Source organism: Anomaloglossus baeobatrachus, chromosome 4 (assembly GCF_048569485.1).
Source record: "Anomaloglossus baeobatrachus isolate aAnoBae1 chromosome 4, aAnoBae1.hap1, whole genome shotgun sequence".
Taxonomy (NCBI): domain Eukaryota; kingdom Metazoa; phylum Chordata; class Amphibia; order Anura; family Aromobatidae; genus Anomaloglossus; species Anomaloglossus baeobatrachus.
In genome coordinates, this window is record NC_134356.1 from 430,577,316 (window position 1) to 430,593,922 (window position 16,607).

Sequence of the window (16,607 nt, forward strand, 5' to 3'; positions counted from 1 at the left end):
CGCTTGCACGGAGCCGGCGTCTGGAAGCTGCGGACACTGGTAACTAAGGTAAACATCGGGTATGGTTACCCGATGTTTACATTAGTTACCAGCGCACACCGCTTAGCTTAGCGCTGGCTCCTTGCTCTCCTAGCTACAGTACACATTGGGTTAATTAACCCGATGTGTAATGCAGCTACATGTGCAGAGATCAGGGAGCCGCGCACACTGCTTAGCGCTGGCTCCTTGCTCTCCTAGCTACAGTACACATCGGGTTAATTAACCCGATGTGTACAGCAGCTACATGTGCAGAGAGCCGGAGCCGGCAGCACAGGCAGCGTGAGAGCTGCGGAGGCTGGTAACTAAGGTAAATATCGGGTAACCACCTTGGTTACCCGATGTTTATCTTGGTTACAGCTTACCGCAGCTGCCAGATGCCGGCTCCTGCTCCCTGCTCACTTCATTTCGTCGCTCTCTCACTGTCACACACAGCGATCTGTGTGTCACAGTGGCAGAGCGCCTTTGAAGAAAACGAACCAGGGCTGTGTGTAACGAGCAGCGATCTCGCAGCAGGGGCCAGATCGCTGCTCAGTGTCACACACAGCGAGATCGCTAATGAGGTCACTGCTGCGTCACAAAAAGCGTGACTCAGCAGCGATCTCGGCAGCGAGCTCGCTGTGTGTGAAGCACCCCTAACCCCTTCCCATCCCAGAGTGCACAGGAGAGGCTCGTCCCAACCATGACTTGAGCTCCCCCTTCTGGTCTGAGTGAGGAAGTGTTGTGTACAATGGTACCTGACATTTAGATCTTCCCCACTGCTTCCAGGCATAGCACTGTCCTCCAGGTGAAGAGAACAATGCTACTATGGCTACCATGACTACTGGGGTGCCACACACCTATTTCTGATATTCTTCACAGATATCATTGTTATTGTTATTTAAATCTAGCCTGTGCAATTGTCCCTTACATTGGGTTTTGATTCCTTGCTTTTTATATATTTCTTAAGTATTCAATAAAATATTGATTTTATTTTCTCCATGTGTCAGTATTGTCTGTATCCCTATTATGTTCTCAGAATTATGTTCTCAGGATACAGACAATTGTGATTGTGTTCACTGAGCACTTTAGTACAGAGTTCTGGCAATGGTCCACCGAGGTTCTGTGGAATTGTGCAGCATTCAGATGTCAGTTTCACATTGGTTTTTCGGATAAACTTAAGGATGCTCTGGCTTTGGATACGCCACCCTGTTCCTTGGGGGAGGCCAATCTTGTACTCTGCCTTTACTGAGGTCGCGCTGGGCATTTTCTCAAGACTGCCCGATATGCCCTCAAGCAAGCAAGCAAGCCATTGGGAATCGTTTAAGTCTAGGTGAATTGTGGCGCACTGTGTGAGTGCACTAATGTGATGGAGCACTGTATGAGTAACGTGCTGATCCTACTGCAGCAGCTGGCCGCCACGGTGGCAGGGAGTCGACAGAGAGCTGTGCAGCGTGAGATCCGAGCCTTGATGTACCGCCAGCATGTGAACTCGACAGGAGGAGAGATTGGTGGGGTGAGAGTGATGGATGTTGCCCCTTTGATTGTACCTCCCAGGAGCGAGATGATTATTTGGTGTAGGGCCGCGGTAGGGCCCCAGGGGCGTGACTACCCTGCCATGATAGAGCCCATGCACTCTGAACACTGGCCCACAGTAATGGCCGCCCGGGGAGTGGTAGACGTAAAGAAAGGGAGAGTGCCCGTGAGGGTGCTGAACTGTGGGGAGGAAGAAGTCAGGCTTCCCCGGTACGCTACACTTGCCAAGTTGCTCACTCTGGATCCCCATACCATCCGCGAGGCAGTTCCCCCAACCTCACCACCTACTGCCAGCACTCACCCACCCCAAGGGGAGTTAGACGAGTGGTACCGACAGCTACACGTAGGCACTGACAATACCCCTACACATCACAAAGAAGGGGTATACCGGGTGGTACGGGAGTACGAGCGTGTTTTTAGCAAACATCCCCTAGACTTTGGGCAGATTAAAGGGGTCCAACACCATATCCCCACCGGCGAACACCCCCTATCAAAGAGAGGTACAGGCCTATTCCCCCTGCACACTACCAATGTGCCAAGGACATGTTGAGGAACATGAGGGAGGCAGGGGTTATCAGGGACAGCTGTAGTCCCTGGGCCGCCCCGTTGGTACTGGTTAAGAAGAAGGACGGCACCATGCGGATGTGTGTGGATTACTGGAAGATTAACCAGATAACGCATAAAGATGCTTACCCTCTGCCCCATATTGAAGAGTCCTTGGCCGCACTGAGAACCGCAAACTACTTCTCTACCCTTGACCTCACCAGCGGTTACTGGCAAGTGGCAGTGGCGCCCGAAGACCGAGAGAAAACTGCCTTCACCACCCCTATGGGACTCTGTGAATTCAACAGTATGCTGTTCGGGCTGTGCAACGCCCCTGGAACCTTCCAACGGCTGATGGAATGCTGTCTGGGGCATCTAAATTTCGAGACCGTCCTGTTGTACCTGGATGATGTGATCGTGTACTCCCAGACATATGAAGCCCACCTGGAGCACCTAGCCGAGGTGTTCGCGTCCCTTGTCAAATACGGGATGAAGTTGAAGCCCTCCAAGTGTCATCTGCTGAAACCCAGAGTGCAGTACCTTGGGCATGTGGTGGGTGCAGAAGGTGTCGCCCCCGACCCCGAGAAGATCACTGCCATCCAAGACTGGCCGAGACCAACCACAGTGAGGGAAGTAAGGCAGTTTCTGGGTCTGGTGGAGTACTACCGTCGCTTCATCAAGGGGTACACGAAGATGGCTGCCGCCATGCAAGACCTCCTCGTGGGACAGACCAAAGGTGGTAGACTCCTCGGAGCCCCACTGGTGGGGGAAGAGAGGCATGAGGAATCCTTCCGCCAGCTGAAAGCGGCCTTGACCGGAGAGGAGATCCTAGCGTACCCTGATTACAGCCACCCATTCATCCTCTACACCGATGCCAGCAATGTGGGCTTGGGGGCAGTCCTATCCCAGGTCCAAGACGGGAAGGAAAAAGTGATTGCTTATGCTAGCCGAAAGCTCCGACCGACTGAAAGGAACCCTGAGAACTACAGCTCTTTCAAGCTTGAGCTCCTGGCACTGGTGTGGGCTATCACCGAGCGGTTCCGCCATTACCTGGCAGCAGTGAAATTCACTGCTTTCACGGATAACAATCCGCTGACCCACCTGGACACAGCCAAGCTGGGCGCGTTGGAACAGCGGTGGGTGGCCAGGCTAGCCAACTACGATTTCACCATCAAATACAGGGCCGGCCGTGCCAACGTTAATGCTGATGCACTCTCTCGGATTCCAAACCTGTCAGGAGAAGGGTGCGAGGATGACGACCTCGAAGAGATTGAGTTGCCTGCATTTCACCAGCCGCCAACTGAGAAGGTGCATGTCCATCAACAACGGGTGAACCTGGACCCGCTGCCCAGTCAGGAGTGGCAGGAAGCTCAAGACCAGGCGCCCGCTGTCCGCCTAGTCAAGATCCTGGTGGAATAAGGCGCTGCTGGGATAGACCCTGCCGCTCCGGCCGAAGCCCAACGCCTGTGGCAAGAACGGACCCGGCTGTACCTACACCAGGGAAAGTTGTATCGTGAGCTGATTAACCCAAAGACCCATGAGAAGATCCGCCAGTTGGTGATTCCCCAAGCTAACGTGCCCACCGTCTTGCAAGCATACCATGATGGTGCTGGACACTTCGGATGGAGAAACTAGAGATGCTGTTGAGGGAGCGGTTCTATTGGAGCGGAATGCGGGAATCTGTAGAGGCCTGGTGCCGAGAATGTGGCCCTTGCCCGCTGAGAAGGAAAGACGAGGCCAGCCAGAAGGCGCCCCTACACCCGATCGTTACACATCAACCGCTGGAGCTGGTTGCCCTGGACCATGAAAAGCTCACCCCCAGCCGAAATGGGTACACCTACGCTCTAACCATTGTAGACCACTATTCAAGGTTCATGGTGGTTGTCCCAATCAAAGACCTAACCGGCCGCACCGCCATTAGAGCGTTCCAGGCTTATTTCTGCCGACCACATGGATACCCTGAGAAGGTGCTTACTGACCAAGGCACGGCCTTTGAAGCGGAGGTATTCCAAGAATTTTGCCAGTTGTACGGCTGCAAGAAGATCCGGACCACGCCTTACCACGCCCAAACCAACGGCATGTGTGAAAAGATGAACCACCTGGTCCTGGGCCTCCTGAAGACGCTGCCGCTAGAAGAGCGGAACCTGTGGCCGGAGAAGCTACCTGACCTGGTCGATATGTACAACAATATCCCCTCCAGCTCAACGAAATGCACCCCAGCATACCTGATGAGGGCTCGCCCCGGCCGGCTACCGGTGGATCTGGACATGGGGTTGGAAGCCCCGGAAGCACTCCCTTCAACAACTGAATGGGACACTCGGCGGAGGGTGCAGTACCTAGGTAGACCCCCACTTAGGTACAGGGAAACTACTATTTAGAGGTGGGGAAACTGTGTCTGTGTGTGTTGAAAGTACCGTTTAAAGTTTCTTTGAAAGATAAGTGAATGATTACCGGAGAAGTTACCTGATTGAAACCTGATTTGAACCGGTCGTTGCCAGCAACTGGTCCCCGTTGGGACCCCTTTTCACAAATTATGCGTAGGAACTACTACGGACAAGCCCAAGAACTAGCAGGGCAACCACAAACTTGTGGCTTGTAAATAAAATCTTTTGTTGGCTTGTTTCCGTGACCGCCTCCGGAGAGGCAGATTGGAGGAAGGGCCCACAGTGGAGTAGGCTGGGGCCCAGCCACCACCGGAACCGGTGGCGATCCTCTGGAGGGGTTCAGGGGTCCCCATGGACGCGGGTCTCCTGAAAAGGACAAAACCCGCTCGGGTAACTGGTGCAGGACTGGGGTCAAGGGGTGCTGCCCATTTGCTTAGGGGCAGCATCAGGGCCAGGTTACTTAGGTGGGAGAGAGCGGAAGCCGTTACCGTTTGCAACGTTTAAGTAAGAATGCCTCCCGATGTGGGAAGAAGTTAATATGCTTGTATTATGTGTTTTACCGTTTATCTTTTTCAGTTTGTGAAAATAAAACCGGTGATGGACGGGCAGCCCGCGGACGGTCTGCATTTTACTAAGGGGGAATGTGGCGCCCTGGACAAGCCAGGTCATCACAGAACAACACCAACACACCCCACACTCCCGGTCAGGCACACCAAAGTCAAACACAAAACCCTTGTTGCCTTCCTTCAGGGGCTGATGTCCACACCAGGGGGTGGGCCAGGCGGTTGGCCCCGCCCACCGAGGAGTTCACAGTCCTGGAGGCGGGAAAACAGGGCAGATTAGTTGTGGAGGAGAAAGTGAGAGGAGTGAAGTGGTAGTAGAGCAGACTGAAGTTGGTCCGGGTGTGTGGCCCGGACGGAGCAGCAAGGTTGGCAGACAGTGGTGACCGTCTGCAGGAGAGGCCGATTGGAGCAGACCGTAAGGACCGTGGACGGGCGGTGGCCCGGCGGTACCGGACCGGTACGCAAAGAGAAGCCAGCACCATCCGGCAGGGGCTTACGGACCCTGACAAGGCTAGGAGTCGCCATGAATTTGTCAAATCCATTAGCGAAGGGGACCTCCTGGGTTTCCCAGCAGCCAAGTCCCGACAGAAGGCAACAGTCCAACCGTGAGAGGGAAACACAGCCACTGCCAAGGCTACAGTTCCCAGGGCCAGAGCCTGCGGGCAAAAGGGGCTCCTCCAGCACCCATCCAAGCTGGGGAGCGGGTTACTGGTGGGAACCCATTGGAACCGTTACACTACATAGGTGCAGGGAAAGGCAGTCACCATCAACCTGCCGGGAGAAACAACACCGCAGCCGTCTGTGGGACCCGTCCATCCAGCCGTGTGTTTTACCGAGAACTGTGTCCTCATCATTGGCTGAGTGAGTACCACCGTGCCGTGCGACACAGCACTGCCCCCGCGACCCTGCACCTCACCAGGCCCCGTAACCCGCCTGCCATCCATCCCTACTCCATCACCGGGCCCCGGGACAACCAACCCCCCTACCTACGGAGGGGAGAACTAACATCAAAGCTGCTCCCTGTCACCGCTCCCGGGATCCCCGTCCAGAGCAGCGGTGGTGTCACCAACCTCACCACAACCGTGGGTGGCGTCACGGACAATATCCAATCCCCCACAATCAAATTCCCCCTTTTTCACTCATGGGCGAGGAGCGCCGCTCGAGGCCCCGGGATCCGGCACGCCGCTTGAGCTACCACCGAGCAGCGGGCAAGCAGGACGCAGCAGAGCCGGACCTGAGCAGTGGGTGAAGCGCAGCGCGTCCTCCTCCGCCCGCGACAGAATGTCAAGATTTCCGGGTACCTTTTTATTCCACACATAAAGTACTGCTGGAACTTGGAATTACTTTTTCAAGATCAGTCATTACATTATCAGCCTTTGCTTTCATTGATTGTAGGTCTGCAGCCAACTTCATTGATTCAGGACTGGTTTTGGATTAGGATTTGGAATAAGATTAGGGACAGTTAGGTTGGAAGGACCCATTCAAATTGTTACTATTGTCATAACACCGTTACTTTAGAACCTTTTACAGCTGGTAATTGTGGAATTCATACTTGGAGTTGGAACACTTCACTCTAATCCAAATCCTGCCTTGAATAACTTACCTGCGGGGTTGGTATTGGGATTTCCATGGCTGCGTATTCACACTCCTGTTATTGATTGGTGTCAGAAAGATATTGTTAAGTTGATCCCCAGTGTCTAAAGGCCCCTTTACACACAGAGATAAATCTGCTGCAGATCTGTGGTTGCAGTGAAATTGTGGACAATCAGTGCCAGGTTTGTGGCTGTGTACAAATGGAACAATATGTCCATGATTTCACTGCAACCACAGATCTGCCAAAGATTTATCTCTGTGTGTAAAGTGGCCTTTAGTTCTGTGCTGGTTTTCTCCGCTAGTCTGGTGAGTCTACTGGGCTACCACAAAGACTTTGGAGATGTGTTCTTGGAAAAAGAGGCAGATGCTCGACCCGGATTCTTAGGAAAGAAAGGGGATCTCAGGGTTCGCGGGGAGTGCAGTAGGCACCCGTGACCCGTTCCATGGCCCAGGAGCTGGGGTGGAGGGAAACCGTCGAAAGGTGACGCACAGAAGGAAAAACACCGGCCGCGACCTCCGAAGTATCCGGGATCGGCTGAAGCCTATCACAGCGTAGCCCGATGCTCCAACGGCTATGTGCGACCAGTGAGTAAAAGACCTTGAACTTCACTGCCTGTGTCGTCCCATTACTGCCGGCGCCCTTACCATCGCGCCGCAACGCTATCCGCACCTGAGAGACTACTACTCCCACCATCCTTCCTGGGGCATAGCTCTGCCTGTGGAGAGCTGAACCATCCGAGCTGCGTTGTCATCTGCACCAGCAGAAAAGCCCCGAAGCGGCGGTTAAAATTGGCCGCACTCCACAGGTGGCGTCATGAACAACTACCCCCAACATCCCCATCCCCAGCCTTTTATTGACACCCGGGGTCACGAAACCGGGTGAGGATACCGCGGCATCTCAAGAGAAGCACTGTGGCCCGGCGACGAGTAACCCCCGACCCCGTGGGCGCGTCATCATAACTTTCCATAGCTTTTTTGCACCTCTCCATGTGTTCAATATTTTTCCCTGTGTCATTTCTTTGCCTGTGTGGATTGAATGGCTTGTTACTGACATCTGGGGGGAAATTTAAAACAATAGCACTTTTAGAAACAACAGTAAATTAGAGTCTAAAAGTCTCAGTTGCTAGTGAGAACATTTCAACATTTCTCATTTTTATTTTTAATAAAAATTGTGATATGAGAAAAAGACAAAAATAGTTAAAAAAAAATAATTTTTACACAAACACTTGATTTACACAATAGATACATTTCTGATGATGGCTTCCCTTAAAAAAAGATTATCAGAGTAAACACCAAGTTGTAGTTTTGAGTTATTACAGTTGACTTTTTTTATTTTAATGCAAATGAGTTTTATAGGATACAGGCAATCTATATTGTTCTGTTTAAGTAGTTTCAAATATGAATTTCTTAAATATATTTGATAATCTTGTTGTTACAGTGTCATTTTTAAGTGATCTATTGCAATTTTAATGCTCACTACAACGAACATCTTTTAACCGGTATGTGATTGTAGAGGAAACCTACGTCTCCTTTATTCTTAAGATGGGGCTACTGGCACCCTTGTTCCCCAACAACCACAAAAAGTAAATGGAATACTTCATATCAGAGTAGAATCCTTGCTTATAAATCAGTGCAGGATTACAGTTTGTGTAACTTACATTTGTCCTATTAAAGGGAATCTGTCACCAGGTTTTTGCCACCTAATCTGAGAGTATCAAAAATAGCAACAAAAAGAGGAGATAAAAACTCCCCCAAAAATGTATTATTAAATATACTCACAGCAAAAAATAGGGCAACCAGTCCAGTTAGCCCAGGCCAACACATCTAATGCACAAACAGGATGCAGCCTCTTAATACGGCCGTGCATAGTGGAATCTCTGTCCCTTGCGTGCTGCAGTGAGTAGTGTCCGAGTAACCTGCCTAATCTAATAGTAAGGGCGTGGTAATAGGTTGCTGGCTGGACACCATGCGCATACAAGTGTGAACAGTGCCCTATGCGCGCCACTAGTGTGCAATTTACCTTGCACCTGTGAAGTGTCCATCATGTTGAGAGGTTTGTCTGCATCCTGTTTGTGCATTAGATGTGTTGGCCTGGGCTAACTGGACTTGTTGCCCTCTTTTCTGCTGTGAGTATAATCTGAGAGTAACATAATATGGGGGCAAATACCCTGATTTCAGCAATGTGTCACCACTTACTTACTGGACGGCTTGCTGCAGCTTTCATAAAATCCCTGATTTATCTGATGCAGATCTAGCTGTTCTCTGAATGCTGAGCTCTGTATAGCCCCGCCCACAACACTAATTGGCAGTTTTCTGCCCATATCCCGTGTACACAGAAATCTGCCTGTGAAGCCCCACAGGTGTTGTGTCGGTGCATTACCTTCAGGGACTCCACGCAGCTGGATCCTGTCACCGGTAGGAAATCTTCTATTTGTCGTGACGCCACTCTCAGAATTGCGGTCAGTGGGGACCGGCACTTCAGATTAAGGGATGCCTGGGGCTGATGGTGGGTGCAGTCGGTTGTAATAGCCTCCTGAGAGTGAGGCAAGCCCCAGGGCCCTGTGTAGGTGTGTAGAACCACAAGGCGCAGAATAACTCCACACAAACAGAATGTCTTTCAGGGGTTTTACTCACGGAAGGTGGCAGAGTGAGTAACCCGGGCGTAGCTGGGATGAACCAGGCTGGAACCAGGTGTCCTTCAGGCTGACTGATGAGGGTGACTACCGACTCGCCTTCCTTAGCCCTTTTGCGTTTTGGGGTAACCCCGACTTTTAGTCCCTATGGGGGTCACCCAGGGAAGTTGCTGATGCCTCTCTCCCCTTCGTTTGGCCCGTTTGCTTGTAGCCTGGACCAGGACACTCCGGCTGCTTGCCTCCTGTGAACTATGGGCCCTAACTGTGGCTACGTGGCTGCGGACTCTGTAGTGTGTTCTTGGGGGTGTGAAGTGCCCCCTCAAGCAGGTTTGGCAAGGAAAGGTGGATCTATCCCTGCACTGGGACCTACTACCCGTTTGGGCCTGGTAACTCCCTAGCAGTCTCCTTACTTCCCACTCCGTTGCTCTCTCTTTAGCTGAAGATGGATTTCGGGTAGCACTACTAGGTGACCGTTCTCCCCCGTCGGTAGCCACTGCGCGGACGCTGTCAGACTGCAACAGCCCCAGGGGTCTGCTCCTGACGTCTGCTCCCCCTGAACTGCACACTGAACCAGCTCACTGCTCCTCCTCTCCTGTTCTTGCCTACGCCACCTAGCAACCAGGCTCTCCACCACACCCCTTGAGTGGAGATGGAGGCTTTACCCCCTCCACTATTCCAGTGGAGGTGAAGGCTTTGCCCCCTCCTGGGATCCCCAGGGGTCCTCTCAAAGGTACATGTGTGAGACCTGATCACTATGCGCCTGTGTAGTCACACCTCGGTCAGCCTTCTGGATTACCTGTGTTGCACTGTCCCCAGCATGGGTGCAGTACTCAGTGGTGCCTGACCAGGTCAGGGGCGCCACATTCCCCCTTAGTTATCACCAGCACGTCCTCGAGCTGCAAGACAACATTTTAAAATGCATAAAACATTAAAACATGGTAAAACATTTTTAAAACCACCAGGTACCATACATCACCACCCTCCACCCACAAGTCCGTTAACCCACCCAAAACCCTCTCAGGAGGCAGGTCACCGGTTTCTTTTGGTAACCAGGTCTGGGCCATCCACTTCCCAGACCTTTCCTCCAATCTTCCTCTCCCGTTGGCCGCGCCTTCAGCCACTTCTGGCAGGATGTAGAGGCGGCTTCCAGGGTCTGGTGGTTTTTCAGGGTATACCTGGCCTGGTGGATCCGCGCCTTCAGCCTCTTCTGGCAGGATGCAGAGGCGGCCTCCACAGTTGGTGCTGACCCGGTACCCTCTTTGTGGTGGAGAGCCAGGCCCCATAAACAGGCATGCTCTCTGGTTGCAGGTGAGCCAAGGCCCCATAACGGACGTGCTCCCTGGTTGCAGACGAGCCAGGCCCCTAAACAGGCTGGCTCTGGTGGTGGTACCCTCTGGTGTAACTATTTACACTACGAGAGTTTGTGGCTATAGCCAGTTCATAGCCTTAAGGTTCATTTCTCACATTAGTTTATGTGGGCACATTGCTTAAACTCGTAAACGTTGCAAAAACTTCAAACTGGTCAAAACAGTAACTTGTTGTACTTTCTTTACTTTCCTCTACTCCTCCATACCAGGGCTTGGGCCTGTAGGGCTGCGGCACCTGTTGGTTTCTCGATCTCTTTCATCGTCCGTGGTGGTCTCATCAGTGGGTTCTTTATCTTTCCTTTCTCTATCTCCGTCTTCTTCTGTGTCTGTTTCTTTTGCAGGACTGCTGTAAGGCTTTCTGGTACATGGTGTAACATCCAATGCATACCAGCCTCTTTCTCCCTGGTGCATGGTAAATTCCACTGAGTCTCCTGTTCGCAGATTTCTGCCTGGATGTCCTCTGGGCAAATGAGCTCTAACGTCTCTTCTGTTAACAAAAATGCCTTCTTTCATACCAGGAGCTACTATAAAACCATATCCACTCTTCAAACTGAAGTCTTCGACTACACCACGACAAAGTGGACCTCTAACCTGGGATTTGGCTCTTCTCAGAAACCGTTTCTCCTCCAAGTCTCTGGCCGTGACTTCATCTTTATTCTCTGGAGACTGCGGTGCAGGGGAAAACTTGGTTCTACTGCGGCGCCGTGTTTTGCGGGCTTGATTCTGCTGGGTGGCTGCTTCACTGCTGGCAGGCTCCCAGGTGAGGTTGCTGGACAAATCTTCCTCTTCATCCCAGCGAGAATATGGCAACATCTCTGGCTCTGGGCATGGATCCACTGCTGATGGCTCCGGGGTCAGCTCCTCAGCTTCCTGGCCTCCTCTCCCCCTTAGTTCTTCTGAGCACTCCTTTGGTGGCAGCGCTGGGGATGAGTGTTCATCAGCTGGCCCGGGCGGTGGACTTTTTGGCGTGGACATCTCTAGAGTCTTCTGAGGGGTATGTGGAGGGAGCAGATACCGGTCCACCATCTCCTTTGGGAACTGGGCCTCTAGGTCAGCCTTCAGCTTCTGGTATTCGGGGTCCTCCCCCAGCGTAGACTTCCTAGCAGGGACCTCCTTGGACTGGGGAGCGGTGTCTGCTCTGGCCTGGCAGGCCGGGGTAAATGGTGATACAATCTTGTCTTGGCGGGCCGCGCCTGGCATGGCGGCGGCCTGGTCTTGGCGGGCCGCGCCTGGCATGGCGGCGGCCTGGATCAGCGTCGCTGTTGCAGCTGGCGTCTTAGCGGGCATCGCTACTATGGCCGGTTCTTGGCGGGCCGGGCAGGGCATCGCTGCGGCGGCCTGGATCGGCGTCGCTGTCGCGGCCTGGGCTTGGCGGGCCGCACCAGACGTGGCTGCGGCCTGGTTCAGCACCTCACTTGCGGCGCGGACGAGCGTTGCTGCTGCGGTGGGGTCTCGGCGGGCCGGGCAGGGCATCGCTGTGGCGGCCTGGGCTGGGCGGGCCGCACCTGGCGTGGCTGCGGCCTGGTTCAGCGTCGCCGCGGCGGGCGCCTCTTCGGGGACTACGGGCGTGGCAGCAGGGGTCGGGGCACTCGTGCTGGCAGGGGCAACACTGGACTCACCCATCGGTAGCAGCATCGGGGTCTGAGTCGTCGCCGCTCGGTCTGGCACTCGTCGCGTGGCCCTCTCCTCATAGGCCTGAACCGCCGTAGCCATCCCCAGGAGCTCCTTGCGTCCCTCGCTGAGCTGCCGTAGAACCCTGGTTTCTAGTTGGTTGCAGCACTGAGCAAGCTCTCGGGCCCACCAGGCAGTGGAGCCTGGCTCAGGGTCTCTGCATCCAGACGCCATTTCCTCTAACAGCAGGCTTCTGGCTCCCTTTCTGTCCCGACGTCTCTGAACGCCTCCGCTCTCTTCACTTGCGAGGTCAGGACTCTGCAGGGGATCTCTGGGTAGCCACACCTCTTCGTGGGCGGTAACTTCTTCCAGCGCGGGCTGCTGTTGTTTTTCAGCGCGCTTTTCATGGTGGCAATATGGCGGCGCTTCCAATTTTTCAAGCGGACCGCCCAGGCACATGGTCACCTGTCTGAACAGGTCTAGTCCTTATCCTGTTCGTGACGCCAGATGTGAAGCCCCACAGGTGTTGTGTCGGTGCATTACCTTCAGGGACTCCACGCAGCTGGATCCTGTCACCGGTAGGAAATCTTCTATTTGTCGTGACGCCACTCTCAGAATTGCGGTCAGTGGGGACCGCCACTGCAGATTAAGGGATGCCTGGGGCTGATGGTGGGTGCAGTCGGTTGTAATAGCCTCCTGAGAGTGAGGCAAGCCCCAGGGCCCTGTGTAGGTGTGTAGAACCACAAGGCGCAGAATAACTCCACACAAACAGAATGTCTTTCAGGGGTTTTACTCACGGAAGGTGGCAGAGTGAGTAACCCGGGCGTAGCTGGGATGAACCAGGCTGGAACCAGGTGTCCTTCAGGCTGACTGATGAGGGTGACTACCGACTCGCCTTCCTTAGCCCTTTTGCGTTTTGGGGTAACCCCGACTTTTAGTCCCTATGGGGGTCACCCAGGGAAGTTGCTGATGCCTCTCTCCCCTTCGTTTGGCCCGTTTGCTTGTAGCCTGGACCAGGACACTCCGGCTGCTTGCCTCCTGTGAACTATGGGCCCTAACTGTGGCTACGTGGCTGCGGACTCTGTAGTGTGTTCTTGGGGGTGTGAAGTGCCCCCTCAAGCAGGTTTGGCAAGGAAAGGTGGATCTATCCCTGCACTGGGACCTACTACCCGTTTGGGCCTGGTAACTCCCTAGCAGTCTCCTTACTTCCCACTCCGTTGCTCTCTCTTTAGCTGAAGATGGATTTCGGGTAGCACTACTAGGTGACCGTTCTCCCCCGTCGGTAGCCACTGCGCGGACGCTGTCAGACTGCAACAGCCCCAGGGGTCTGCTCCTGACGTCTGCTCCCCCTGAACTGCACACTGAACCGGCTCACTGCTCCTCCTCTCCTGTTCTTGCCTACGCCACCTAGCAACCAGGCTCTCCACCACACCCCTTGAGTGGAGATGGAGGCTTTACCCCCTCCACTATTCCAGTGGAGGTGAAGGCTTTGCCCCCTCCTGGGATCCCCAGGGGTCCTCTCAAAGGTACATGTGTGAGACCTGATCACTATGCGCCTGTGTAGTCACACCTCGGTCAGCCTTCTGGATTACCTGTGTTGCACTGTCCCCAGCATGGGTGCAGTACTCAGTGGTGCCTGACCAGGTCAGGTGCGCCACATGCCAATCAATGGTGGAGATGGGGTTATACAGAACTCATGAATATGCTTTGCTACCTGACAGCCGATTTAGTAGTCCTCTATTGTTAATCTGCTGATAAATCAGTGATTTTATCAAAATTACGCTAAGCAGCCCAGGAAGTGACACTCAGGGTCTGTGTCTCCACATTATGCTGCTCTGTTATGTATAGTATTTGTTTCATAGTGTAATACTAACCCTAAATTTATTTCTTTTTAACAGTGCAGTTTTATATATGATAGGGGTCCAGGTATTTTACTCCTATAATCTCACTAGCGTTTCTCAGTGCATATAACAATTTATTTCATAACGACATGATCTCTCCTATATCAGAGGCCACCCCTGGACACTTAGCTCAATCAATATGTACATTTTTGTGACTGCTTTTACCTGCTGAGGGTCATGAAGTCCAATCCAGACATCTACATTTAGGGAGTAAGCGGCCACATGACTTGCAATAATGTATGCTTCTGTGTCATCTATGATTGAAGCCAGATGTGCACCATGTCCATAGCTAACACACTCAAACTGCAAGAAATGAAGGTTAGGGGTCATTAATATATAGATAAAATGCAATATTTTTGTAATTAGTGCAGGTATCCTGCTCTGTTTTCTCACCTCAGCCTCAGACCAAGGCAGTCCGAATCGGAAGTATCCATAACAGTGAGATTTGTAGAAAAACCATCCAGGAAAACATGATGAGCGAGGTGCCCCTGTAGAAAATATTAACGTTAAAGGGAATCTGTCACCAGGTTTTTGCTACCTCATCTCAGAGCAGCATGATGCAGGCAAAGAGATCCTGAATCCAACAATGTATCACTTAGATTACTGGGTGCAGCCGTTCTGACATAATCTGAATTTTTAGATGTAGCATGTAGCAAAACTGAGAGAGCTTTCCCGTCCACACGAGGCTCTCTATAGAGACTGTACAATGACAGTAAGGTGTCCATCAGAGAAGAGTGGGTGCCGAACTGGTGTACACGTGACATTGTAGTCTGAGCAATTATAAGTTCTGCTTTTGTCCTGCTGCTTAAACAAACATTCCAGGAAAACAACAGATCGAACCTTGACAAGACAGGCATCCCTGAATTCTTTGCTTTAACCCTTGTAGCGTGCTGTCTTCAGCTTAGATAGCGAAAACCTGCTGATAGATTCCCTTTAAAGGAAACATGTAAAAAAAAGCTATTTGTCTGTGTTGTAAAGATAATTTGTTTTAAGTACCAAACATTCTGTTAATGTATTTGATGACTACTATTGCTGCTAGTGAAGTGCGGGTCCCCAGTATAGCAGAGCTGATACTGTGTAGCAGCCGGTGCCTCCTAGTGGTCCGGCAAGAGCACTGGTTGATTAGATGTTAGATAAAATAGGGAGGAATGACAGATCACCAATGGGTTGGTTTTAGATACGGGCCTTGGGAGGGGAGTTCTGCAGAAGGGTTCTAGGAGTAAGGACCTGGCACGGTGTCAGGAGCCAGTCAGGGAACCTCTTAAAGGTCTGGAGCCGCTTCTTCCCCTGGCGGGCTCAGAGAAGTCATGCGACTTCATGTGACAGCCATCGAGGCCCAGAAGCGGACAGCGGTATGAAGATGCATGGGGGAACATAGACACAGGTGCCTGGCTGCTTGAGGACTAGATCCACGGTAACAGGGATAGGTTGAGTGAGAGTACCTTAAAAACCACAGTAACTGTGTGGAAAGAATGAACTGTTTAACTTTTGGTTTGCAAAGAGTTCTCTGGTGTTATGTGTTTGTCCACTGTGTCCAGGGCAGGGACTGGCAGAGAAGAGATGGACACCAACCTGAAAAATATGGTGTCGCACACCCTGCCCGAAGCCATATGTCGCGGGCGGGGGAGGAGGACGCTGCGCTCACCCACTGCTCGGGTCCGGCGCTGCTGCTTGCTTGCTGCTCGGTGGCTCGAGCGGTGGGCCGGATCCCGGGGACTCGAGCGGCGCTCCTCGCCCGTGAATGAAAAGGTGAATGGTTTTGGGGATTTATTGTCCGTGACGCCACCCATGGTTGTGGTGAGGCTGTGACACCACCGCTGCATCTGGACGGGGATCCCGGGAGCGATGACAGGGAGCAGCGCAGTTGTTGTTTTCCCCACCGTGGGTAGGGGGTTGGTTGTCCCGGGGCCCGGTGAGGGAGGGATGTGTGGCAGGTGGGTTACGGGACCTGGTGAGGTGCAGGGTCGCGGGGGGCAGCGCGGTGCCGCTCGGCACATTGGTACTCACTCAGCTAATGATGAATGCAAAGTCCTTGGTAAAACACACGGCTGGATGGATGGTTCCCACTGACGGCTGCGGTGGTTTCTGCTCCGGGTAGGTTAGCGGTAACTGTCTTTCCCTGCACCTTTAGTATGTTCTTGGTACTGATGGCTTCCCACCGGTAACCCGCTCCCCAACTTAGATGGATGCTGAGGGAGCCCCTTTTGCCCGCAGGCTCTGGCCCTGGAAATTGTAGCCTTGGCGGTGACTGTATTTCCCTTCACGGTGTGAGCTGTTGCCTTCTATCGGGTCTTGACTGCTGGGAAACCCAGGAGGTTCCCTTCGCTAATGGATTTGACCGGTTTTACGGCGACTCCAAGCCTGGTCGGGGTCCGTAGGCCCTGCCGAACGGTGCTGGCTTCTCTTCGTTCCCCCGTCCGGTACCGGTGGGCCACCGTCTGTCCCCGGTCCTTACGGTTCA

The 16,607-nt window shown here is 53.0% G+C and overlaps 1 protein-coding gene across 1 annotated transcript in view; it reads right to left on the reverse strand.

Moving 5' to 3' along the window:
- Window positions 1-16,607, reverse strand: part of LOC142301609 (regenerating islet-derived protein 4-like) — a 65,648-nt gene that overhangs the window by 22,533 nt on the left and 26,508 nt on the right. Inside the window, exons 3-4 of the mRNA XM_075342638.1 lie at window positions 14,540-14,634; window positions 14,312-14,449 (exon numbers count right to left, since the gene is read on the reverse strand). Coding sequence (XP_075198753.1) covers window positions 14,312-14,449; window positions 14,540-14,634 — 233 coding nt within the window. The remainder of the gene's footprint in view (window positions 1-14,311; window positions 14,450-14,539; window positions 14,635-16,607) is intronic.